Source organism: Mustela putorius, unplaced genomic scaffold (genome assembly GCF_011764305.1).
Source record: "Mustela putorius furo isolate JIRA1106 unplaced genomic scaffold, ASM1176430v1.1 tig00003898_pilon_pilon_pilon, whole genome shotgun sequence".
In the NCBI taxonomy this organism is placed as follows: domain Eukaryota; kingdom Metazoa; phylum Chordata; class Mammalia; order Carnivora; family Mustelidae; genus Mustela; species Mustela putorius.
In genome coordinates, this window is record NW_025422047.1 from 21,714,549 (window position 1) to 21,737,749 (window position 23,201).

The 23,201-nt window shown below is 56.4% G+C and overlaps 2 protein-coding genes across 7 annotated transcripts; both read right to left on the reverse strand.

Annotated features, from left to right (window-relative positions):
- On the reverse strand, window positions 1-16,557 carry TGM1 (transglutaminase 1). 2 transcript variants are annotated; one of them, XM_004755215.3, is made up of 15 exons: window positions 16,449-16,557; window positions 13,030-13,326; window positions 12,720-12,908; window positions 11,481-11,729; window positions 10,980-11,098; window positions 10,768-10,875; window positions 10,154-10,328; window positions 9,644-9,782; window positions 9,409-9,512; window positions 6,921-7,009; window positions 6,285-6,438; window positions 5,886-6,167; window positions 5,598-5,758; window positions 5,103-5,239; window positions 1-423 (listed from the first exon to the last, which is right to left on the reverse strand). In XM_004755215.3, exons 1-15 carry the CDS (start codon window positions 16,528-16,530, stop codon window positions 195-197), a joined length of 2,514 nt encoding a protein of 837 aa, XP_004755272.1. In that variant the 5' UTR covers window positions 16,531-16,557; the 3' UTR covers window positions 1-194. The 2 variants fall into 2 exon arrangements, with proteins under 2 accessions (XP_004755272.1, XP_004755273.1); XM_004755216.3 differs by lacking the exon at window positions 16,449-16,557 and adding an exon at window positions 14,035-16,369.
- Window positions 16,506-22,907, reverse strand: RABGGTA (Rab geranylgeranyltransferase subunit alpha). 5 transcript variants are annotated; one of them, XM_004755217.3, is made up of 17 exons: window positions 22,766-22,906; window positions 22,390-22,447; window positions 22,118-22,228; window positions 21,627-21,751; window positions 21,248-21,435; window positions 20,800-21,003; window positions 20,401-20,484; window positions 20,230-20,312; window positions 20,039-20,140; window positions 19,832-19,937; window positions 19,685-19,736; window positions 19,439-19,527; window positions 19,209-19,297; window positions 18,999-19,115; window positions 18,050-18,163; window positions 17,706-17,793; window positions 16,506-16,730 (listed from the first exon to the last, which is right to left on the reverse strand). In XM_004755217.3, the coding sequence occupies exons 2-17, from the start codon at window positions 22,390-22,392 to the stop codon at window positions 16,582-16,584; spliced, it is 1,704 nt and encodes a 567-aa protein (XP_004755274.1). In that variant the 5' UTR covers window positions 22,393-22,447; window positions 22,766-22,906; the 3' UTR covers window positions 16,506-16,581. The 5 variants fall into 5 exon arrangements, with proteins under 5 accessions (XP_004755274.1, XP_004755275.1, XP_012913063.1 ...); XM_004755218.3 differs by lacking the exon at window positions 22,766-22,906 and adding an exon at window positions 22,617-22,759; XM_013057609.2 differs by lacking the exon at window positions 22,118-22,228.
- Window positions 22,908-23,201: the final 294 nt, after the last annotated feature.

The following is a 23,201-nucleotide window of genomic DNA, read 5'->3' on the forward strand; positions in this document are numbered from 1 at the left end:
TTTTCCTTAAAAACAGTTCATTAAAAAATAGTTTATTAGCATCTGTGCTGCCCTGTGCAAGTAAAGAATGGCTTCCTCCCCAGATGCCCCAGCCTCCCCTCCTGGGCCTCTGGGGAGCAGCTCTGCAGTAGGCCCCTGACTTGAGGCAATGTCCTTGCTCATCTGACTCCAGTCCCATCACTCCTGGCCAGGGGCTAAGCCCCACCCCGAGATGCCATAGGGATGGTCTCCCCTGAGTGACTGTCACCTCCAGCATCTGCGAAGACGCCCCCACCCCTAGGGGCCGGAGCCACGTCCACTTGGATGACACCGTGCACCTGGGAGAGCTGTGGGCTGTCCAAGCTGGCGATGAGCTGGCGGGGGCCTGGTCGCACAGGCACGAACTTCTGGTGCAATGTCACTGTCTCATTGCCCCCAATGTCCCTGTGGACAGAGACAGGGTCATTGGTGATGTGGCAGCCAGGAAGGAAGGAGCAGGAAGTAGAGCCCTTCAGGCATTTCTGGGCTCAGCTGGAACCCCTACACCCATGGCCAGGACAAAGCCTGAGCCCCAAGGCCTCCTGGCTTTTGCCTCTACATAGTCAAGTCAGTGGCCTCCCAGCTGCCTAAGCTGGGAATCTTCTGGTCCTCCCAAGACTCCTCCCTCTGCACTCCCACAAAGACCTGTACAGAAATAGCTATCTTGTCTCCCCTACCTCTCCACCACCAGTGCTCCGGCCCTAACCATAACCATCCATACCTATCTCATCTGGGGTTTCCAGGACTGAAGAAAGTTAAACCCAGACTTTGGGGGTGCCCAGGTGGCTCAGTCAGTTAAGCATCTGCCTTTGGTTCAGGTCATGTTCCTGGTGTCCTGGGATCAAGCCGCAGATCTTGCCTAGTTCCCCACCCTCCTGCTCAGCAGGGAGTCTGCTTCTCCCTCTTCTTCTGCCCCGCCCCCTGCTTGTGTGTGTGTGTGTGTGGGCACACACTCTCTCTCAAATAAATAAAAATTTTTTTCAAATAAATAAAATCTAAAAAAAAATGAGATTTGGGGGCTTAGTACAGTACTGCCAAATAATTTCAGTTTTGCCAAGAAAGGAAGTGGAAGAAAATTATCTCAAAACATTGGACGGACGCTATCTCAGAGAAAAAGGATAGTTCTTCCCAAGAACAGACAACTGGTATCTTTTAAAGTGACACACACTTGTGTGTGTGTGTGCATGTGTGTGTGTGTGAGAAAGAGAGAGAGACATACACGTGTGGGTATGCACACACTTACTAGTGTCTTCATTTTCTCCCTTCCTCATGGATATCTAGCTATTTAGTCCCAGGCCATCCCTCTGGAAGTCACAATTTCACCAGCCTTCTAACTGGCCTTCTTGCTGCCTAGGTCCTATCTTACTTTTCCACTCTGGTCTCTGTTAACTCAGAGGTGAGCTGAACCCTTTGCGGGTTGGGCTTCCTCAGCACTTACGGGATGAAACTGAAGCTCCCTAACCCGACACACAGGCTCCCTCTGACTCAGCCCTGCCTGCATGGCCTCATCATCCCCCACCATTCCACCATTCTTCCTGCCCACCAGCCCTGAGAGTCAGCTCCTTCCCCTCCCTGAACTCATGCTGTTTTCACGCTCTGCTCCTGGGCTGGCTCCAGGCCCTGCTCATACCACACTCTCAGTGAAGGCTCCCTTGAGCACCTCCTGCCCTCAGGGAAATAAGCCTTGTCCTGCTCTGAGCTCCCCCAGCAGCCCAGGTGTGCGCTTTACACACTGAACATGACTGCATCCCCATCCTGCTGGCACATGCCTCTTAGCATCCGTCCTTTCCTGCCTCTGCCTGAACCCTTGCTTCTGGCCCCCTAGTCAAACTAAGCCTGCCCTGGGGATCTCTTCTCTGGCCCAACTCTGGGCAGACACCTCAGTCCTCCCAGGGAATGAGCTGGTACCACAACTTCAAAGATGCGCTCTCCTTGGGACAAAACATCTAGCTTGGAGCCTGCTTCCAAAGGGCTTCCCTGGACCACTTTGTACTCTTTCTGCTACTGCTGTTAGCTGTGTGGTTTATGATAAGTCATGAAACTTCTCTGATTCTCACTTTCTGGTCTGCAAAATGGGAGTGAAATGCAAAATAAGGGGGTGGGATCAGATAGTCTTGTAGGTGCCTCTAAGCTCCACAAAGGAGGGAAGAAGTGGCAGGCATGTAGTATGTACAGTCCATCTGTTAAGTTAAAGACCAAATTTCTAGACTTCTTATCAAAATATATAATTAGAGGGGCACCTGGGTGGCTCAGTGGGTTCAAGCCTCTGCTTTCGGCTCAGGTCATGATCCCAGGGTCCTGGGATCGAGCCCCGCATCGGGCTTTCTGCTCAGCAGGGAGCCTGCTTCCCCCTCTCTCTCTGCCTGCCTTTCTGCCTACTTGGATCTCTGTCTGTCAAATAAATAAATAAAATCTTAAAAAAAAAAATAAAAAATAAAATAAAATTCCAGGTGTGCCTGGGCAGCTCAGTCAGTTAAGCATCTGCCTATGGCTCAGGTCATGACCCCAGGGTCCTGGGATCGAGCCAGTAGGGACCCTGCTTCTCCCTCTCCTGCTCCCCCTACTTGTGCTCTCTCTCTGTCAAATAAATACAAATTTTTAAAAAACACTCTACTTAATTTACACTAGAACTGAACTGTACTATTTCAGAATACAGGCTTTATTTGTAACATATTTCCTAGGGGAAGCCGCTTTCCAGCTTCCAGCCAGCAACATCAAGATCTCTTCCAGCCCTGACCTTGGTATCAGCTGCGACCCTGATACACCTACATCTGTGAGTTTAAGTGGGGTACATCAGCTGCTACAGCTGGAATGTGCCTGAAACTGAGCGCAGGTAATGAAACCAACTCTCTGACAGGGACACCAGAAATGAGACATCCAAATGAGCACTGTCCTGCAATTACGTACTTGTTCAACCTTGTTGCCAAGATTTGAAACATTTCTAAAAACTCCTCTCAGACTTTTCGTCTGAGCCACTGAAAACCACAGGTCCATCAAGTGCACCCAGTCTAGTGTCTCTCTCTGTCTCGCCCCCCAACCCCCAGCCCCTGCCCCGGCATCCCATTCCTCCTTTACAGCCAAGCTTCATTTCTGATGGAAGAGGGCATCCCCACCCATCTTGATCATCTGCCTTATTAATTAATCTTAGCTCTAAATAGCCTCAGGCTGTTTCCCCAAAGTCAAAACTGTCCCAGAAGGCCACCCTAAGGACATTCTAGAGACTATGATTCAGACTGTGGGGGAAATTCCCCAGAAGGGCTTGGAACAGACTTCCAGCCTCCCCTGGTGACTGGTTTGGCCCTGACAACAGCCATCTGGAGGAGTAAGTCTGGAATGTTTACTAAGTGGACAGTCGCCCCGCTGGGAGGCACACCTTAGGCTTAATGGGGTTTCCATCCCACAGCCTTTGATGTGCCAATGAGAGCAGAGTAACACCCAACTTGGAATCTAATATATCTGAACCACCAGCCCAGGCACTTCCCCTCAGAGTTCTCAATTGTTCTGTAGACCCCAGCCTGGGCTCGAAGTAGCGAGGAGCCAAAGAATGTCTAAGGAGAACCTACCTTGAGAAACCATCATCCAAACCTCTTGTTTGGGGGTGTGGGGCACGGACTGGGGCCTTTAAAGGCAGGGGTTGGGGGAGGCTCATACAAGCCTCACAGCTAAAGAGAGGAGATGGATCCCCCCATGCTCAGCACAGGGGTCCCCTCTTTACTCCCAGTTTGGGGGCAAGAATCTAAGGTCTGGTGGAGGTGCTGAGGGGAGTCCAGCTCTGGGAACCACTCTCCATCATCTGTAGGTGAGAGATGTCTACACGGTGAGCTACCCGGGAGTCCCAAGCTGTACTCTCTAAGGTGACAGGGACCCACGTAGGGTGAATGGGGGAAAGCACTCTTCTGTGGCATATCACATCACCAAGGGTCAAGGCTGGGGCCAAGATCAGGATAGCAACTATTCAGCTTTGGCCTGTTGGCAAAAGTGAGCGGCCACCGCCGAGCAGAGCCTGCTGTGTGTCAGGAGAAGGAGTGGGCAGGGCAGGCAGGGACCCCCTGCTTCCCTCATCCCACTCCTCCACAGGGGCCACCCCTTTCCCTCAGGCACTCTTTGTCAAAAGAGGGAAACACCTGCCCCTGTCCTCAGAAGTCTGATCTTAAAGGTCAGCCTCTGGCCTTCTCTGCTTTCCCTCTGCGCTATTCTGGGGAGGGATATCGCAACGTGTGCACATCTATGTCAGAGATGACAGCACAGGCCCAGGGACACAAGCATTTTGTCACCACACTGGGTACAGAGGCTCGCCTGGCCAGGGCTGAGGCCCAGGGAGACTGATGGGGGGCCTGAGGCACAGGGCCCTCATCTTGGGAACTGCTGCTCTGCCCTCATGATGCAAAGGCAGCAAGGGGGTTGTGAGCCTGCCTGTCAGGTGTGCCATCTGCCCCTTATGGCATGGCAGCCAGCTTCCCTGTGGTAAAGCGGGGCCAACAGTGGCCATAATCAAAATAAGAACAACCAACAGAGACTCACGCTGGGCCAAGGCCAAACTAAATGCTTTACGTGCCTATCTCACCTAGCTCTCTGAACCTCCCTCGGAACCCAGAGTGTTGTCATGCCCACTTTCCAGGTGAGAAAATAGGCTTCAAGGAGATAAGTCACCTGCTCCAGGGCACAGAGCCAGTGAGTGTTGGAGTTGGGACTTGAACCTAAGTCTTCAGGATCCCAAGGCTTTGCTTTTAATCATATGATGAGCTCGAATGTACCTTACAGGGTTTTTGTGGTCTTCGAATGAGATAACGACCCTGAAGTGCCCAGTGGGTTCCTGAGCGCTGGGCATGTGGCAGTGATGAGCTGCTAATGACTCCTAAGGGAAGTGCCGGCTCCCCAGGGAGACCGCAGGGAAGGACCAGCCTAGCACTAGGCACATGCCAGGTCTTCTTAACTGCTCCTGGCCCTGAACTGAGTCAGGAGACATTGCTGGCTGGCTCCAGACTGCTGTACTGGGTTCTGGCTGACTATTGTCCTGACCAAGAGAGGAAGCAGCGTGGGACCCATGGCAGAAAAGGGCAGGGTTGGGGAGAGGCCAGACTCACCCCACATTGAGGATCTTGGGTCTCTGTAGGCCAGAGCCCTCAAGCCGGAAGACGACGTTGGTGAGGGTGACAGGCAGGGGGTTCCTGAAGACAATCTGTACTTCGCACTCCTGGCCAACCACAGCTGCCCCCAATAACTAGGAGAAGAAGAAGCCCCCTCCATGTCAGAGAGCCCGGCCAGATACAGTGGAACCATCACTCCACCAGAAGGAAAACTCTGCATCAACATCTCCCCAAGTCCCACACTTCCACCCTGGGGAGAAACAGGGCTCCGCAAAAGCCAGAGAAGAAACTCCAATCAGGAATATGAGATCTGATTTTACCGATGAGGACACGGAGGCCCAAAGACCCAAAGCCAGTCTCCAATCTCCTTCTCCTGGAACTGCTCGCCAGGCCAGCCCTCTCCCAGCTTCTTGCCCTCGCCCCCTTCCCCTCCACCTTCTCCCAGCACCCCACCCCCACGCATACCCAGGGCACCCAGCAAGCCACACTCACTGTGAGGGAGAGGTCTGGGGTACGCAGACGGAAGGTATGCTGCTTGGCCAGCACCTGGCCACTCTCCTTGACGTGGCCCGAGACGTTGAGCAGCATGGAGCCCTGGTCTACAAGGTGGGGCCTGTATTCCTTGTAGGCCACAGGCATGGACACACGGTCCGCTGTGGAGAAGACGCAAGGTGTCACGGGGGCCTTCTTACCCAGACACGTCCTCCGGGGGGGTTCCCGGGCCCACAGCCCCAGGGTTCCTGGCCGCCCATGGGGCAAGGCTGGGGAAGGGGCTCTTACAGGCCCCTGGCGCCAGCACCACTTCCTTCTTGCTCTCCTTGAACACAGGCCCTGTGACCCCGGTGTAGAAGGTGACCGAGAGGTAAAGGTGCAGCTTCACGGTGCGGGGACTGCCGCCGCGATTGCTCAGCACCACGGAGACTGCCAGGTCCTGCCCCATCACTGCGTCCTGGGCCTCCACCTGCATGGCCACATCCTCTGCCGAGTCGCGGCTGGAGTACACGTTGGGTTTGCTGCCATGTGCGGCTGCTGTCTCCACTGCCCTCCGCTCTGCTTCTGAGCCTGGGTGGGGGTGGGGGTCGAGGGTTGGGGTGAGGTTGTGGCTGCTGCTGGAGTGGGCAGGTGCTCAGTGGGAACCCCAGGGATGGGCCAGAGCCAAGCAGGCCGGAGGACTGGTACCTTCTGGGTGTTTATACATGTGGGTGACATCGTCCCGCATGTTGGATCCAATGGCCTTTGTGATGATGAGTGTGCCAATGGCCTTCTCCTCTACATACACGATCTTGAAGCTGCCATCGTCCTGTCGCTGCCAGTAAACTTTGTCACTGTTGACCTGTCAGAGGAAGGGAGTGGTGGGGGGCGATGAGCCAGGATGGAGCAAGCCTGAGGGTCTGAGGGTGGGCCTGACCCCCAGCTGCAGGGAGGGCTAGATCCAAAGGTCAGGAACTTCCTTGCACAGTCGAACTGGGAGACTTTCCAAGCTGAGCCAGACGAAGGCGGAGACGAGAAGCTGGGAGGCTCCGTGTAGTACATTTGGCATTAATAACAGTAATCCCTTACGCTCATCCACTGGCTTTATGACTTATAAAGCAGTTTCATACTCATTATTTCTTTTGATCCTGAGCACAGGAAGCACAGCAGCCATGATTATCACCCTTTCACAGTGGAAGAAACCTAGACTCTAGAATGAATGACTTACCCAAGGTCACACAGCTACTCTGTCAGCGGTGAAGTCAGGACCAGAGAACTCAGACCCGATACCAGTGCTCTCGTCCCACCAGACTGCCTCAGAAGGACCTGGAGCAGAGCCCTCACCTCGGCAAAAATGAAGGGTGTGTCATACTTCATGTAGACCAGGCCATTCTTGATGGACTCCACAGAGCAGGGCCCACAGCAGAAGATGCCTAGGGGAGCAGAACAAAAAGGGGGGGATCAAAGGAGGCTGAGGGAACCCTCTGATCCTCAGGAGAGGCCCACCCAACCGGGCCCATTGCCCACTGCCTCAGGGTCACCTGCCACCTGGTGAAACCCAGGGAAGGAACACAAAGAAGAGTTCGGTTCCATTTGGCCTCAGTCAACCAGGGCGAGGCCAAATGTGGGACAAGCCTGCCCTGACAACCAAATCCTTGGCACATCCTTCCTCCACTGGCTGAAGCTGGATGGTGGCTGTCTGTGACCCCAGAGGTTAGGACCCCCATCCTGCATCAAGACAAACCCAGAGCCCATTGTGGCTCTGCCTGCTGGCTGGGAAAAGAGCCACCCTTCCAGGAAGATCCAGAACAAACCCTCAGCTCTGGAGCCTGCAGTGTGTCCTCTCTTTGGGGAGGTAGAAAGGGAGCTGGTGGGAAATAGAGTCTGTTCTCAGCATGCTCAGGGGAGATTTCTGGTGGAGATGGACTGACAAGGAAGAAGCTTGGCACAGAGGACACAAAATAGGAAGTGAGGGCCATCCAACAGAAGAATCTTAGAGGGGTGCCTGGGTGGCTCAGTCTGTTAAGTGTCTGCCTTCAGCTCAGGTCATGACCCCAGGGTCCTGGGATCGAGCCCCACATCGGGTTCCCTGCTCAGCATGGAGTCTGTTTCTCCCTCTCCCTCTGCTGCTCCCCGGCTTGTGCTTTCTCTTCTCTCTCTCAAATAAATGAGATCTTAAAAAGAAAAGAAAAGAAAGACACAAGGAAAAGAATTTTAGAAAACACCAGCACTATGGTTTCCTTTAACAGATGAGGAAACAGGCCCAGGGAGGCCAAACAGATATCAGGGTCTGACAAGACAATCAGATCAGAGAAAGAAAGGAACAGATATTGACAGAAAAGCTGCTATGCTCCAGGCATGCTGCTAATCTCTCGAATGTATGATGACCTCATTGAATTCCCCCAACAACCCTATCTAGTACATATATATATATATATTCCCCATATTATAGAAACACCAAAGTGCAAAGGTGCAAGCAACTTGCCCAAGGTGACCTGAGAAGTGATCAAGCTAGAATCAAGCCTGGGTCTGTCTGGTCTCGGAACCCCTGCAGGCTCTGCACCCCAATGTTCCCCAGAGTGGGGACGGGAACTCAGCTCTCCCAGGGTCCTGGGCCAGGCTGTCCTGGTGGGCATCATTGGGTTGCAGGAGTCAGGGAGCACCATTCTTAGAGATGACTGAGAGGGAGGGATCTGGCCAGATAGAAGGAATGTAGGCTAGGCAAATGCCATCTGACATGGGGTGAAGAAGGGAGATGTGGGGAAGAAGGCAACAAGATGCGGGAGGCCTGGCTGCCTAGCCCTGGAATGTTAAGGTAGGAAGGGAGGGCTGTTTGAGAACACAGTGTACAGCAGGTCTAGTTTTGGCAGAAATGTGTGTGCTGGGGAAAAGGAAATCAGTAGGTGAGGACATCAGTGATGGTCTCTGAGGTTTGGGTTATGAGGACTATTTTCTTCTTCAAACCTGTCTGAACTCTGGTTTTACTCTGTACCATACATACACCTCAAAATGTGCAACAGAACAGACAAGAGGGGAACTTGGTGAAAGTGAGAATGTGTGAAGGGAGGAGTCAGGGATAGGAGAGGCTCTGCTGCTGACCTACTGCTCTGTGCCCTAGAGAAAGTCACTTGACCTCTCTGGGCTACCACTGCCATGTGTCCCACAAGAGCTTGAGGTGGTCTCCAACCCAGCTGATCTCCAGCATCAGCAGGGGAACTTTCAAACTTTCAAAAATATAGATTCTTGTATCCATCTATCCCTGAGATGTCTGATGGGTCAGATTTGGGCTGGGAGCTAGACATTTACTGAAGACAAAACAAAAACATCCCGAGAGAGAATTAGGGAACTTTTACATTTTGTGTTATTCAATTCTAGACTCCCCCACTCCACCTTCCGGGCATGTACTACTTATTATAATGACCTTTTTAACTTTAAATATATATATTTAAATAAAAGAGGCCTTCAATTAATTATCTCCGAGATGTATGAGTAAAAAAGCAAATGAGAAGAGTGGGTGTATTTGCAAGGGAAACCTCTTACTGAACTCTCTTGAGTCTTTTGATTTGTGAGCCATCTGAATATATAAATCATAAGAAATCATAAACAAAGGAAATCTAAGCAAACAGATGGTTACACAGAAAGGCAACGATTCACTAAAGGCCAGGCGGCGATTCTGTTGGTAAGCCCATTTAAAAAAACATGGGGGTTAAAGGGCCTGGCCCTTTAAGGGCATGGCCCAGACCGGCCCTGACACTCGGGGTCTGTCACCCAGGCTGGGAGATGGGGATGGGGCCAAGGTGGGACACAGGGGCCAAGCAGGGCCCCGCCTCACCGCTGCTGGTCTCCTGGGGCGTAGCATCCACCACCTGCCACCCATCAAAGCCCGACGGCAAATCTGGCCTCTTCATCCAGCAGTCGTTCCACACGTGGAAGTTCCTGGATGGACATGAAGGGTGGGCTGGGTCTAAGCAGCCTGTTCAGGGCCTCCCCACTGTCTCCTCAAAGTCCAGGTCGTGGTCACCATCCCTTGGCAGGAATAAGCAACCCAGGCCCAGCCCCAGCCTCACCAAACAGAATCGTGGTTCAGGTGCTCCAGGGGCTTCATGTTCTCATCAAAGTAGATGTCCATGGTGAGAGATGTGTCTGTGTCGTGTGCTGAGTTGAAGTTGGTGACAGTGCGGGTAGCCAGGCCCAGGCAACGCAGCACTGTGGAGGAGCCAGGGTTAGGGTTCAGGGCCCAGACAGGGTGGGGGTGGTGGGCAAGGTGAGGAACAACAGGGTGACAAGGGTCACTGGGGTTGCCAAATGGTGTCAGGGGTCTGGAGGTCTTGGGGCCAGGGAGCGTTGGGGGTCAAGGGAAGCCAGGCTACCTGCCTGACTTGTCCCTGCCTGGCTCTTCTCCCTCCTTTCCTCTAGGCCTCTCTAAGTAGTTAACACTAATTAATGATAATTAAGGTCAGCCTACCATCCATCCCCCCCACTTGTCCCTGCTCTAGAGCCACCACTGGGTGGGGCTCTGGTTTCCCTCCCTCTTTCACATATGGCCCAGGCAGCTCCTGGCCCAGGCCCTCCACTACCTGTGGTGGTCACGCCAGCGAAGACCCAGCACTGGCCATAGGGGACAGAATAGCCAGTGCGTAGGTAGCTGAGTAGGATCTCCACGCTGCCCACCCAGGCTGAAGGGTTGGTGCCTCGAGAGTAATCACCAGACCAGTTTCCAATCAGGACCCCGTTGTCGTCCAAGGAGTTTACCTGCCCAGGACAGAATGGAGTGGGTGTGCGTGGAGGGAGATGTCTGGGACCTTCCATGTAGTCTCTAGCCCTGCCCCTGCCCCCACCCCTTACCCATAAATGCCTTGGGATCTAGCCAACAGCCTGAGCCCTGCCCACCCCTCCCAAAATCAACAGGTCCCCCCCACAACCGCTGCCAGATCTGACACTGTAATGGGAATCCTGGGTGTGCCAAGTTTTGGGTTTGGCCCTACATTCCACAAGAGCTGGGACTGAAGCCAGGAAGAGTGGGGTGGGGCCAGGCAAGAAGGAAAGAGAGGTAGTAAGACCCCTCCCACAATATCCTTTGCAAGGGCAGGATAGGGCCGAGTTCCTGGAGAAATCAGAAAAGGCAGCAGCGTTGGACGGAGAGGGCAGGAAGCGGACACATAATAACACTCAGAGACATGAGGGTGCTCACCATGGCAGAGATGACCCGGGAGACACTGACAGGGTCCCCACGGCCTCCATATGGCATTCCCCGCCGGTCCAGGATGTACAGGCAGGCATCCAGCACTCCATGATCAAACTGGAGGGAGGGAGGGCAGAGGTGACGCCTAGGTCACCCACTCCTTCACCCCACCCCACTGGCCTCTTTCTCCCCCAGGCACATGCGGCCATGGCCAGCCATACCTGTCCATAGTTCCAGGTCCGCTCACCAATCTGGGCTTCAGTTCCATAGTAGATTCTCCCAGACTCATTAAGCACATACTCTTGTCGCCAATCCTCATGGTCCACGTACACGATGTCCTCTGTGTCCCCAAAACACACATACCTGGTCCCCTCTGGCCCTCTCCCTGGGCCCCACCTGCCCCTGGGCCCATTCTGCAGAACTACTGTCCACAGAGGAGTGAGAACACTGCTAGCCTGACAGCACTTCTCTCCCAGGAAGGATAGAAGGAGCGTGACAGAGATGGTGGGAGGAAGGCAGCTGTAACCAGAGCTGTTCACCAGCAGAGGCAAGGCTGCATGACCTTGGGCTGTCACCTGTCCACGCTGGACCTCGGTCACCTCACCTGGACAACAGGAGGCTGGCTTCTCCTAGTGCCAGGGACCTTGTCTAGGATTCTAAGAAGGGAAACTGACTGGTCCTCCTCCCTGTCCATGCCCTGCTCCTGATTCCAGCAGGCTCACCTGGGCACCAGGGATTGAAGAGGATATAGATCTCATTGCTGGGGTCAAAGGGCAACTGGAACTCGCCAGCCTCGCAGCGTGTGCGGATGGTGAACTGAAACTTGCCGATGATGGCGTTGGGGGAGGTGTGGACCCGGAGGTTCAGATTCTGCCCACTGGCCTTGGTCACCTGGGCTTTCCAGCCTCCACTGCTCCCCTTGCCCACCGGGATGATCACGTGCGTGCCCTTCCCCACCTCGGGGTTGTTTCCTGGAGTAGAGGAAGCAGCAGTTAGCTGATGAGGCTTCTCTGAGGGGAGATAGAGCCTTAGATTTCTCCCAGCCCCACCCAGAATGTGTATGAGCCAGCATGCGTGTGTGTGTCCCTGAGTTGGGCCATCACCTTGGTCTGTGACAGTCTCTGAGAGCAGCTCTGTCCCCACCCGATGCTGGCCCACATGCCAGGGCAGAGCCCCAGTCCAACATCCCAAACCTGTTCCCCTGACACTGAACTCAGAGCTGGGTAGAAGAGACCAGGCCACCATCACCCTCAACCTGGCCTGTCTCAGTGGCTATGCTGGAGAAGCAGGGCTGCCCTGACTGGGTCCAGATGCCCTGAGCCCCTGTGGAAGGGCAGCCCAGATTCTAAAGGAACCCTGCCTACTCTGTGGGGCTGCAGCTTCCAGAGCCTGGAGCATCCCTGGTGGCAGTGGTGGGGGTACTTGGGAAATTAGAGGCTGGGGTGGGCAAGGCTGGGCTCTAATCAAAGGGTATGAGGAGTCGCCCGCCCCCGGCAGCAGCATAATCACCAGCCTGGGCAGTCAACGGCCACCAAGCAACGCGGTGAGGGAGGCACCTGCCCTGGGCCACGGGGACGGAGAAAGAGAGAGACAGAGCTGGACAGAGAGGAGGGAGAGAGCCAGCCACACCCTGGGGAAGGACAGAAGACACAGAAAGAAAGACACACAGAGGCAGCCACGATGAGGAAGAAGTTGAAAGAAGCACCTGAAGAGAAAGTATTTGAGACAGATGCCCCTGGAGGCTCAGAGTCTGAGCTTAGGAAAATGGGACACCAGGACCCTCCCTGAAACATACTCCCATGCTTGCCCCTGGCTTACGTGGCAGAGGTGAGGAGTGGGGTGAGGGAGGAGCTTGAAGATGTCCCTCCGACCTTAATACCAGAGCTGGGAGGCCCTGCTGGCTAGCACCCCTGCACCCCCAACACTAGGGCTTTTGTCCTCCCGCTGCAGGCCCCACTGACCGATAAGCAGCTCCAGGGCGACATGATCAGAGGACTCATAGGGCCGAGAAAAGTGGAGGACCACGTGGAAAGGCTGTCCACGGCGTATAATCAGCTCATCGTACTCAAACTCGTCTGTGTGGTGCTCTCGGCGGTTCTGGTCTGACCGTGCACTCAGCAGATCCACACCGGTCACCACCAGCATGCCCTCTGCAAGGCCACGGCTCTGGGTCAGCGAAGCCCTGTGGGAAGCCCAGGCCTCCATCCTAGGCCTCCCAGGCCCCCATTAAGGCTTCTCAGCTCACAGAGAAAGTGGACAGGAGGGCCTCACCTCGGATGGTGCCATCTCCAGCGGCGTTCACATCGCCGGTCCGGGAGCCAGGTCGGCGGGAACCTGAGCCCCGGGAGTCAGGTCTTCGACTTCCAGAGCGAGACCCTCGGCCTCCGTAGGGCTCATCTGTCCCATTTCGGCAGGAGCAGCAGGGACAGCAGCGAGCCCAGAAGGAACGGCCTCCTCGGCGAGACATTCTGTCTGGCTCTGGCTCTGGCTCCGGAGAAGGTGTGGTTGGGGGTTGCCAGGGGTTCCCACCCCAGCGGCCCACATCTGACCGAGGACCATCTGTCATGCCTGTGTGGAAGAGGCACGGAGGCTCCGATCACCCACTCAGACCTCCTGTACTTAGAATACCCCAGTCAACACACACAGAAGTCCTCCGTCTGGAGAGCTCAGTCCCATCCAGCTGAGATGATCTGATCTTGCCCCAGCGACTCCCCCAAACCCAACCAGGGACCCTCCCCAAAGGCTGCTCAGATTCACCTAAAGAAAATACCCACGTTGCAGAGAAATCTTCTCCCTTTCACCTCCTGTGACACCCACCAAACCAGACTCCACGTTAAGAAACCTGCCCTCAAGAATTCATCCCAGAAAGGAGTGGATACTTGTCACAGCCTCAGGACCCAGTACACAGACCAACCCTGGGACCCGCTCCTCCACCTGCCAGTTACTCAGTTTAGAGGTCCATGAGCCACCTGCCTCTAGGACTCATTCTAAGCAGAGAACCCCCACCCCCATTCCTTAGCAGAGGCTCACTGCAGAAGACAGGCAGTGAGCCGCAGGACTTGGGGTTCTTGGCATTCCCCACGTTGGGTCAAACACCCGCACAGAGCTGTGGGGGTGGCAGGGCACTGCAGGTGCGGTAGCCCACGGTCCCCAGGGCGCAGAGCCTCTGAATCGGGGCAGCCTGAGCCGGGCTGGCAGGCTCTGGCTGGGCCGTGCCCCGGTCCGGCCTGATCCAGGACCCCAGGCTCAGCACCGCAGTCCCCGATGGAGCCTCACCTGGCTGCGGTGTTGGCGACAGCAGCGCTGAGTGCCGCGGCCGGGCTGGGACAGGTCGGAACTGCTGGGACGGGGTGAGTGCAAGGTGTGGGGCGGGCGGGTATGTGGTTTATGAGGGGGGGAGGGCGGGGCCAAGCTGTGGAGAAGGGGAAGCCTGATTGCTCCGTTCCCCCCCACACACACCCTGCAGAGGCCCAGCCTCCAGGGGCTGTCTCCAGAGGTAGGGGCAGGAAATGAGAGCTGGCCTCATCCCCTTGTCTCCTTTCCCCTTTCCAGGAACTGTGGCAATGAGATGATGCGGGGTGGGGCCGGGGTCTGCCAGAACTCAAAGCTGAGGTGAAAGTGGAAGGCTTTGGTGAGACTGCCCCACTGAGGGACGCGACCCCAGGCTAATTCCTGCCAGACTGGGGCAGAAGCGGCACCCTCTCCTGGGTGAGAGCCCGAGGGCAATGGGGCAAGGTGCCCCTTCCACCCTGGCCCCTATGCAGGGGACCTCTGTTCCCAAGCTCAGGTGGCCTGCCTCTGCTCCACTCTTACAGGCCCCCTGCTGCCAGGCTCTGATCTGGTATGGCCCAGGCCAGGCTCAGCCCTGTGAAACTGGCCCATGGGCCTGGTCCTGGTCCTGCCCAGGGAGGTCCCGGGCTCCTTAGCTGCAGACTGGTGACATCAGCAACCAGGCCCTCAGACTGGCTCCACCAGCCAACCCCTGACCTGCCGGCTCTACCAGATCCTCTGATCCCCCCACCCATCTGTCCTTCCTTCTTCCTCCAGCTGCTTCACAACCCCAGCATGAACGAACTGCCCCCAGCTTCCTGTGTCCCTACAAGTCTGAGATTGTGTTGGGGAGGGGAATGACGGGTTATGGTCAGGGTAGGATTAACTCCTTGTTTTCTCCCCTCAGCCTGGGGGCTTGGTGAAGGCTTAGATCCTTGCTCTGCTGCTCGAGTGGGAATTGAGGCCCCCTCCCTAGAATGCAGAGTACCCCTTCTCTCACCGAGAAGGGTGGCCAGTCAGCTGGAGTCCAGGATTCTCCAGCCTGGAATTCTTCCCAGAAATCCTGACCAACCGGCTCCAGGCACCTGCCCTGTGTGTCTCCCAACTCCACCCTGGCACTGGAGGAACACCGGGGATGCCACTGAGAGAACCCTAAGGCCAAGTGGAGGTCAGGCATCTTTGCGGAGGCTCTCCTGAAAGTTCGGGAACGTTGGGGCCCTTTTCGTGAGGTCTCTTCCTTCCATCCTGCTGTTGTCTTAGCTCCGCCCATGTGTCCCCCGAAAGAAGACAGTGAAAATGGGGTTGGCAAGATGACACAAGGAAGCAAACTTGAGGAAGGGCCGAGTTTGGTGATGCATCAGGCAGGGAGGGGCCTCGGGGAGCAGGGACTGAGACTCTGAGACCTGGCAGGGAGCCCTCCACACCCACTTTGACCTTTGCCTGCCCAGTTCTCAAGCCCTAGACCTGGAAATACCTTCAACACTCTCAGGGGACACATAAGTAAAAATCAAAATTTCAGGCAAGTGTCAAGCAGGTCAGCCAAAGGGCTTTGTTGAGGGTTGCCACTAAGAACTTGTTGGGCAGAGGGGAAGGCTCTGAGCAGCCGGAAATGTGTGAGCACATGTGGGCCCCAGGAGATTCCCAAGGAGCCAGGGAAATGCCTTGTCACACTCTCTCCCTTTTGTTTCTCCTTCCCCACCTAGCCAGGTTTGACTCAGTGCCTGAGCCCCTGAGCCACTCCCCTCTCCTCCCTCCAGGAAGGCCAAGCACCTAGGGCTTTAAAGTTAGGACAAAGGGTGTATCTGGGGGGGCTCTGTGGGAGCTGACACTCAGCTCAGTACCTTGAGAGCTGAGGCCAGGCTCTGCCCATCACTAGGTCCCAATGCGGAAGCAAGAACACGTGTCAGGAATCCCCAACGGAGGTGCAGAGACAGCTCCCGCACGAGCCCAGCATACAGGGGAGCACCCTACCAGCAGCTTCCTCCTCAGTACAGTGGGCCCCACCTTCTCATCCCTGAGCACTTGGGAGGGCCAGCCCTAGCATATTCATGGGCTCTTCGACTACAGGATGCTCCTCATGAGGACCGATGCTGTTGTTGCAGAGGGTGGCACAGACACCCTCATTCCTCATGGGACCAGCCCTCTCGGCTGTGGTGAATGAGCCAGGGCATGGAGGGCCTCTGGAATGGGCAGGAGTCATGGGAGAAACTTTTATGAGTCCTTCTAGTTGGAGACTTGGAGCTGCTCTACAGCCCAGCCCCGACCAGAACCTGAACCCAAACCCGATCCCTGCCCCAGCCCAGAGCAGAAGGTGAGCTCAGATTTTGCTGATTTGCCCCAGTATAAAGACTTCGGTTCCCCACAGTTAAGAAGCAGCAGAACTGAGATGAAAGCACAAGGGAAAGCTGACACAGCCTCACCCTCTCCCTTTCTTGTCCAGAATAGCTGGCAGGAGTAATAGCAGTAGTGGCACAGCGTAGCAGCCCGAGGGGGCCTCTCCATTGTTTATTCAGTCCCAATAAGTTAAAGAGCAAGTGAGGGGGGGAAGGATCTCTAGGTGAGGATGCTGTTAATTGAAGGCAACAGCTCAGCCAGGTGCTCAGAAGCACCCACTGCTTGGCATAGCGGGTTGCCCTGCAGGTGGAGGAGGACCAGCTTGGGGCAGGAGACAAGAGGCTGGAGCACTGTTGGCTGCTGGAGGCCTTGGGCAGGAGAGTCAAGGAAAGTGTGGCCGGTTCTCCCAGACCCATGTGATCCTGCATAACCATCCCGGTTTTCCCACCAGAACAGGGGCTGCTGCTTGGCAGTCTGGCTGCTAGGCATCTGGCACACGGCCCTGGACAGAGTAAGGCTCCAGACTGCAAACCCCTGACCCCAGGGCCAGGCAGGAACCCAAGCGGTGGGTCGGATATGGTGCTGGGACTGGCAGACTATAGCCAAGGACAAAGTTAGCTCTGGTTCCAGGGGTACCCATATCTCCACTCGAAAATGCCCAAGGCGGGGCACCTGGGTGGCTCAGTGGGTTAAAGCCTCTGCCTTCGGCTCAGGTCATGATCTCAGGGTCCTGGGATCGAGCCCCGCATCAGGCTCTCTGCTCTGCAGGGAGCCTGCTTCCTCCTCTCTCTCTTCCTGCCTCTCTGCCTAATTGTGATTTCTGTCAAATAAATAAAATATTAAAAAAAAAAAAAAAGAAAGAAAGAAAATGCCCAAGGCTGGCTGAGTGGAAATGCAGGCCAAAGGCTGCTTTAACTTCCTTTTTTTTTTTTTTTAAAGTAGACTCCACACCCAGCATGGGGCTTGAACTCACAACCCTGAGATTAAGAGTCATATACTCTACTGCTAAGCCAGCCAGGAGTCCCTAATCTCCCATTTTTAAGTAGAACCAGAATTCTAGGTTTTTTAAATACAAAAGTTTCAGGTTTTTAAAATATCAGGTGGTACCCAAGAACACCTGCAGGCTAGTGGTCTTTGAACTATGGCTTGAGAGAGTCACTTCCGCCCCGCGAAACCACCAGTGCAGGGCAATGAGGCCTGTGTGGCCTCAGGCTAACCTCTCTCCTTAGCCCGCACTGCCACAACTGCCCCCCCCCCACTCCCCACATACTTGCTGTGTGTCCCTTCCCAGTGTGGCACCTCACCCCACCCGCTGCCCAAAAGGCACCCAGGAGGAAGGATACGGTTGTTACACAGGGAGAGCTCCCGCAGCCGGGGCAGGTTGGCAACACCATCCAGGGACTCTATAGTATTATCATTGGCCTGCAGGACCTGGGGAGCAGAGAGGGCAGAGAAGTCGAGGCAGCGCAGCTGGCAGCATGGGACTGGGGCAATCAAGTAGGGAGGTTGGGTGATCAGCTTACAGTACAGGGAAGGCTTCTAGGGTCAGGCTAGGTGACAGAGGCAGAGAAGGCAAGGGATCATCAGTAGGGGCTGGGAGGATCTGGACACCTCTTTGTGGGGTACGCAGACCTCTGAGGGGGAAGGGAAAAGGGCCACCTGGGACAGTGACGGAGCAAATCTTTACCTCAAGGCAGCGCAGGGCAGCCAGGGCGGGGGGCAGGGCTCGTAGACGATTGTGTGACAGGTCCAGGTGAGTGACCAAGAGCAGCTGCTCCAGATGGCAGAGTACCGTCAGATCCTGAGGAGGGGTATATCCAGTGAGACTTGGGGGAGGGTCTGTAGCCATGGCTCATGAGGCACTTACCCTCTGTGCCCCACACAGGGCCTTGGGGACCCTGGCCGAGGACAGGAACAGAACATGTGACAAGCTTACCTTAAAATACCAAGCAGTCCACATCAAGGACAAGGGATAGACAGGGAGTGCTGGGGTTGGGAGGCGGGTGGGTGGAGGGGCGTAGGCGGCTTGGAGTGGGGGGCAGGCACGGGGGGGGGTGGAGGAGTGCGCTGGGGAAAGCACCGATACTGGCAGGAGTGGGCCTGCTGAGTCTGGGGGATCAGTGTGGTGGCAGCAGAGGTGGGCGGCAGTGACGTGACGGAACTGCTGTGTTGAGAAGACTGACTGGGAAGGACCAAAAGACAGAAAACAGAGTCTGGGAAGTTTGTCAGACCTCTCTGGAAATGACCCAGGCCTTAGGCTTAGGGGCCTGTCCCAGGGAGAGAAGCATTGGAGTGAGCGGGTGTGGGTGAGGGCTCACTGTGGGGAGGAATGAAGATGTGACTGGCCCTGGGGAAGGGATGGCACAAGGTGGCCCTGGTGACTCAGGACTGAGACTGGGTGACCAGAAAGATGGGGGCAAGTGACAGAAAGCAAGGCCAGAAAGAAGACTAGGTTGGAAGGAAGATGGAGTCAACCTTGGTTAGGTAGAACATCTGGAAAGACACCTGCTGAGGCCAAAGCCAGGGGCACAGGGAGGCCAGAGCGTCTCCGCTCAAGGGCATGGAGTGGACACAGGAGCTGGCCAGGTCACGAGGAAGGAAGGGTGGGCCCTGGGAGGCGCCCAAAGCAGCCATACCTTATGACCCAGGTGCAGCACGCGCACCTCAGCGTACTCCATCTTGAGCACGCTGTTCTCCACCAGGAACTTGCTGCGCAGGTCGTCCAGGTATGCGGCCCGCATCGGGTCCACAGCCTGGCAAGGAGGGGGATGGCAAGGAAGGCCCATCAGCTGTCTTCCTGCTGCCCTCCGGGCCTCCCTGATCCCTGCTCCCACGGCCTGACTTGCCTTGAGGGTCTGGAAATACTGCAGTGTCTCCTTCTCATATAGTAGGGGGTCCAGTGCCCGCATCAGCAAAATGATGGTGAGCAGACACCCTAAGGAGAGGGTGAGGAAAAGGTCTGTCTCTCCTAGAACCTTCTCTACTCCCATCTGGAGACCCTTCCTGCTCTCCCCGAGAGGCCCTCCTGGAAAAGGGCCTCCTCAGAAGAGCAGGATGTCAGGGAATGGGGCCTCACATTTATTTTCCGGCTCCAGCTCCTGCAACTCCTTACAGGACTCAAGTTCAGACTGGAGCACCGTGGACTTCTCCACCGACAGCTCACACCTGAGGATGCACAGGGCAGGGGAGGGGATGACGTCTACTCGGGGCGCCAGTTGTCCCCAGTATCTAGTGTGAGACCATCTGCCCAAGCCCAGCCTCCCACCCCAGGTGCCCAGAGTCCATAGCCCCTCTCCTGGTCCAGGTGCTTCCCTGCCATCACCTGAAGAGCTGCTCATCAGTGGCTGAGTCCCGGCACCAGCCCTCCTGGCGGCCTGCGAACAAGAATGGGTAGTAGAAGGGGACCACCATGAGGGCAGGAGAGGGATGAAAGTGCTGCCTCGAGGGGGAGAGGTAGAGGTTGTGTCACCTTTTAAAAGCACACACTCCTTTTGGGCATCGCCTGCTGTCCAAATGACACGAAATGTATGCTGGGGCAACTGGTCATTGAGGGAGGCAGCGGGCAAGTCACAGAGCTGGAAGCACCGGGTTAAGGAAACGCTTGAGCCTCACCACTTCTCTGTCCCACTCCATCCCCGCCCCAGCCCCCTACTCTGTCCCACTGGTCCTGGGATACCCAGACGTGGCTGGGCCGGGTCCTGCCATCTGGGGTCCTCCACTCCACAGCCAGGGGTGACTCGTCCACCATGAGCAGCAAGGTCTCTGTCCCAGACCCCACCTGGCCCAGGGGACAAAGACAGACCCGTCAGCCTCAATGGCACCAGGCCCACATCCATGATGCTCTCCGGCAAAAGCTGCAGGACTCACTAGGATGGGCCGAGAGAAGGAGACAGTCAGACAGGCCTCATCTCGGCTCACATGCAGGCAGCGCAGGGCATCCTGAGGGTCAGCTGGGGGGAGACACACCCTCAGGTCTCCTTAAATCCTCTTCCATTCCTTCCAAGCCCAAAATGCCCAGCCTCTTTCCCCCCTGCTCACCTCGTCCCAGGAGCCAGCGGTGATAGAACCAGGCGCTCTGATCATTTGGGTCAGTGAAGAAGGCATTCTGTACCAGCTCCAGTTCTGCAAGGGGCCAAGGAGGCATGGGCTATGGCCAGGACCCTGAGGGGGCCCCTGGCCATCCCAGCATCCCACCCTCGCCCTGGAGTACCGCCACCTCTTGGTTCCATTCATCTGTTGGCCCTACACAATGGCTGCATCTTTCCCACTGGACACTCGAGTCCGCTGTAGCCAGGGGTTGACTCTTAGGTGCCCCCAAAGCCAGGCACAAAGTAAGGGCTCAATGAGCCCAAGGAGCAGGTTCAGGAACAGGGTTCGGGAACAGGGCTGGAAAGGCAACACCACAGAGTCTTGCCCAGCACCTCTGACCCTGCTGACCTTTGAGGAGCACATCCTCGGGGAGGCGTCCCTGGGATCCAGAGTCTGGCTGGGGGTGCAGCTGGGGCAAGAGACAGGAGCGGTAATGCCAGGAGGAGTAGTTGGAGAAGTTTCGGGTGATGAGGCTGTCGGTGAAGGCTAGCTCCTCTGCAGGGGGCACAGCTGCCTGTGTGGCCACAAAGCGCCGGTAGTCCCAGCAGTGAACTAAGGGAGGAGAGACAGCACATCTCAGAAGTAGTGCAAGGGGAGCCACACAGCTAGAACCCCTGGAGTTCCCGTGGAAGCCCTCAGAAACACATATGTGTGCTCTATGGGGGATGCGTTTGGCTCCTTTACCCCTTTTGCCATCAGCTCTGTGGGCCTGTCCTAGCCATCCCTCCCAACCCTGGGCCTTACTGAGGCCCCAGGGACCCAGAGCGTGGGGCACAATCGGCAGGCAGGCACGTACAGTTCCGCTCATCGACCTCGAGGAAGCGGGCACATAACTCCAGTTCCCGGGCCCAGTTGGGCTCTGGCAGGCGGCTGAGCAGCCAGCAGCGGTGGTGCCAGGTACCATAGGACTTGGGGTTCACCCGCAGGCAGCTTTCCAGGAAGCCCAGTTCTGTCTTCACCAGAGCTGCCAACTCCTCAGGGGACCTGCACTCAGAGGGAAATGGGACTCAGGGCCCTCCAACACGAAACCTCAGCTCAGCTCGCCCTTCACTTTCTACACCCAGCCCTCAGCTCCCCTCTACCTATGTCCCTGGCTGCCCCATTCTTCCTTTACGCCTGGACTCAGGCAGGACAAGGCCAGGGCCAGCTTCCTGGGGCCCTGAACTCCTACGCACTTTTGGGCCTCCAGCTGCTGAAGCACCTCACGACGACAGTTCCAGAGGGTGGCAAAGTCGGGGTTGGCTCCCAGAATCTGGCTTGTCAGTTCCAGCACTGATTCATCCAGCTCACCAGCCTGGCGCTTAGAAGATAGGTAGCAGGGTCAGATATCATTATCAGTCTCCCACTGCAAGGCTAAATAAGATAAGCAGAGCTACTGAAAATTCTGTAAACCCCGCGCTACACAATAGGTACCATGCAGAGAGCTTCAGGGTTTACGGGTATCCTCTGGTTGAATGTTCACAACAACCTTATGCAGTAAGGCCCATTTTATGGAAGAGCAAACTGAAACTTAAAGGGATTCAGTAACTTGCCCAGGGTCACACAGCTTGTTAAGCGATGGAATGCAAATATGGATCCAAGCAGTCTGACACTAAGGCCCAGCTCTTGGTCTCTGTGATATAGTAAGAGGACCACCTGGAGAATGGGCTACCTCTGAGGGCCCCACCTTCTGGAAGACCGTCTGGGTGGCTGACTGGTATAGCTTCAGTTTCTGCTCCCGCTCTAGCCTTTTGGCCTTCGCCTGCTCTTCCGATGTCTTCACCTTCAGGCGCCCGTGCTACAGGGATGGGGGAGTTGGAAGGGTGCAGGCTGCCTTGCAGGAGCAAACCCACCGAACTCCCCCGACTGCGGAGCCCCAGGTTTATAGATGGCAACGGAGGCAAAGCCACGAGGGGCCACGGGCATGCGGAGGTGAGGGGCTTGACTCAAAGGTCTCACCATGGTGCCAGCTCAGGGCTCAGGACAGGGGAGGGCGTCCAGTGGAAGACCGAGAAACCTGGGGAAAGAAGCGTCAATCACGGGAGCCCCGCCCCCAGTAGCCCCGCCCCCAGCGCGTCCCCGGAAGCCGCACGGGAGTCTTGGCGGAGACCCCCGGGACGTGAAAGGGTCTTGAGACAAGCGGCGCTAGTCCTAGAGAAGGCGCCCACCTAGACCGGGACTCGTACCCGTGTCGCCTCGCCCACAGCCGATCCTCTCCGGGGCCGGACCCAAGCCGGGGCACGTAAGAATGGAGACCACTCCGCGCCTGGAGACTACCGCTACCTGCCCACCCCACGGATCCCAGACACTCCCGCCCCCCCGCGGGCGGACCCACCTGCGCTGAGGGGAGGCGTGGGCACTGTGAGCTGCGGCGCCCGCCACCGAGCCCGGGCGCAGGGTAGAGCGGCGCCACGCTCCGTCTCGCCGAGACGCAGCGCCCTCTGCAGGCCTGGGGAGGGGCCGGCGGCGGAGTAGGCGGGCTCGGGAGGCGCGTGCGCCGATCCTCTCCCGAAAGGCCAAGTCACTGTAATTAGCGCTCTGGTGCCTATGAGTGCGCATGCGCGAGGGTGTGCTGCGCGTGAAAGCCGTGGGGGTTGTAATTTCAGTCAGCTGCTCAAACTGCAGTGTTTTCAACAGCCGGGGACTCACGCAGTCACCATCCCACTGACCTCACTCACTCTACTTGCGAGGGACGCCTCCTAGTTGCCACATCTTACGGGTGGAGTGGAGTCTCCTGTCGTTATCTCCACTGACCGTAGTAGCTTTGATGC

Bases quoted from the DNA above. Each gene is read 5' to 3' on its own strand.
- RABGGTA (XM_004755217.3), bottom strand. The intron at 20,485-20,799 runs GTCAGCAGGGTC...GGCCCCTTGCAG, and splicing joins CGAGGATGTGCTCCTCAAAG to AACTGGAGCTGGTACAGAAT. The intron at 20,141-20,229 runs GTGAGTCCTGCA...CCCCTGGGCCAG, and splicing joins CCTTCTCTCGGCCCATCCTA to GTGGGGTCTGGGACAGAGAC.
- TGM1 (XM_004755215.3), bottom strand. From the start codon at position 16,530: ATGGAGAGGCCCCCTCGGGCTGCTACGCTGTGCCACTACTGCTATTAC. The intron at 10,329-10,767 runs GTGAGCACCCTC...TGTCCTGGGCAG, and splicing joins CCCGGGTCATCTCTGCCATG to GTAAACTCCTTGGACGACAA. The intron at 5,759-5,885 runs GTAAGAGCCCCT...TCTTCTCCACAG, and splicing joins GGTGCTGGCGCCAGGGGCCT to CGGACCGTGTGTCCATGCCT.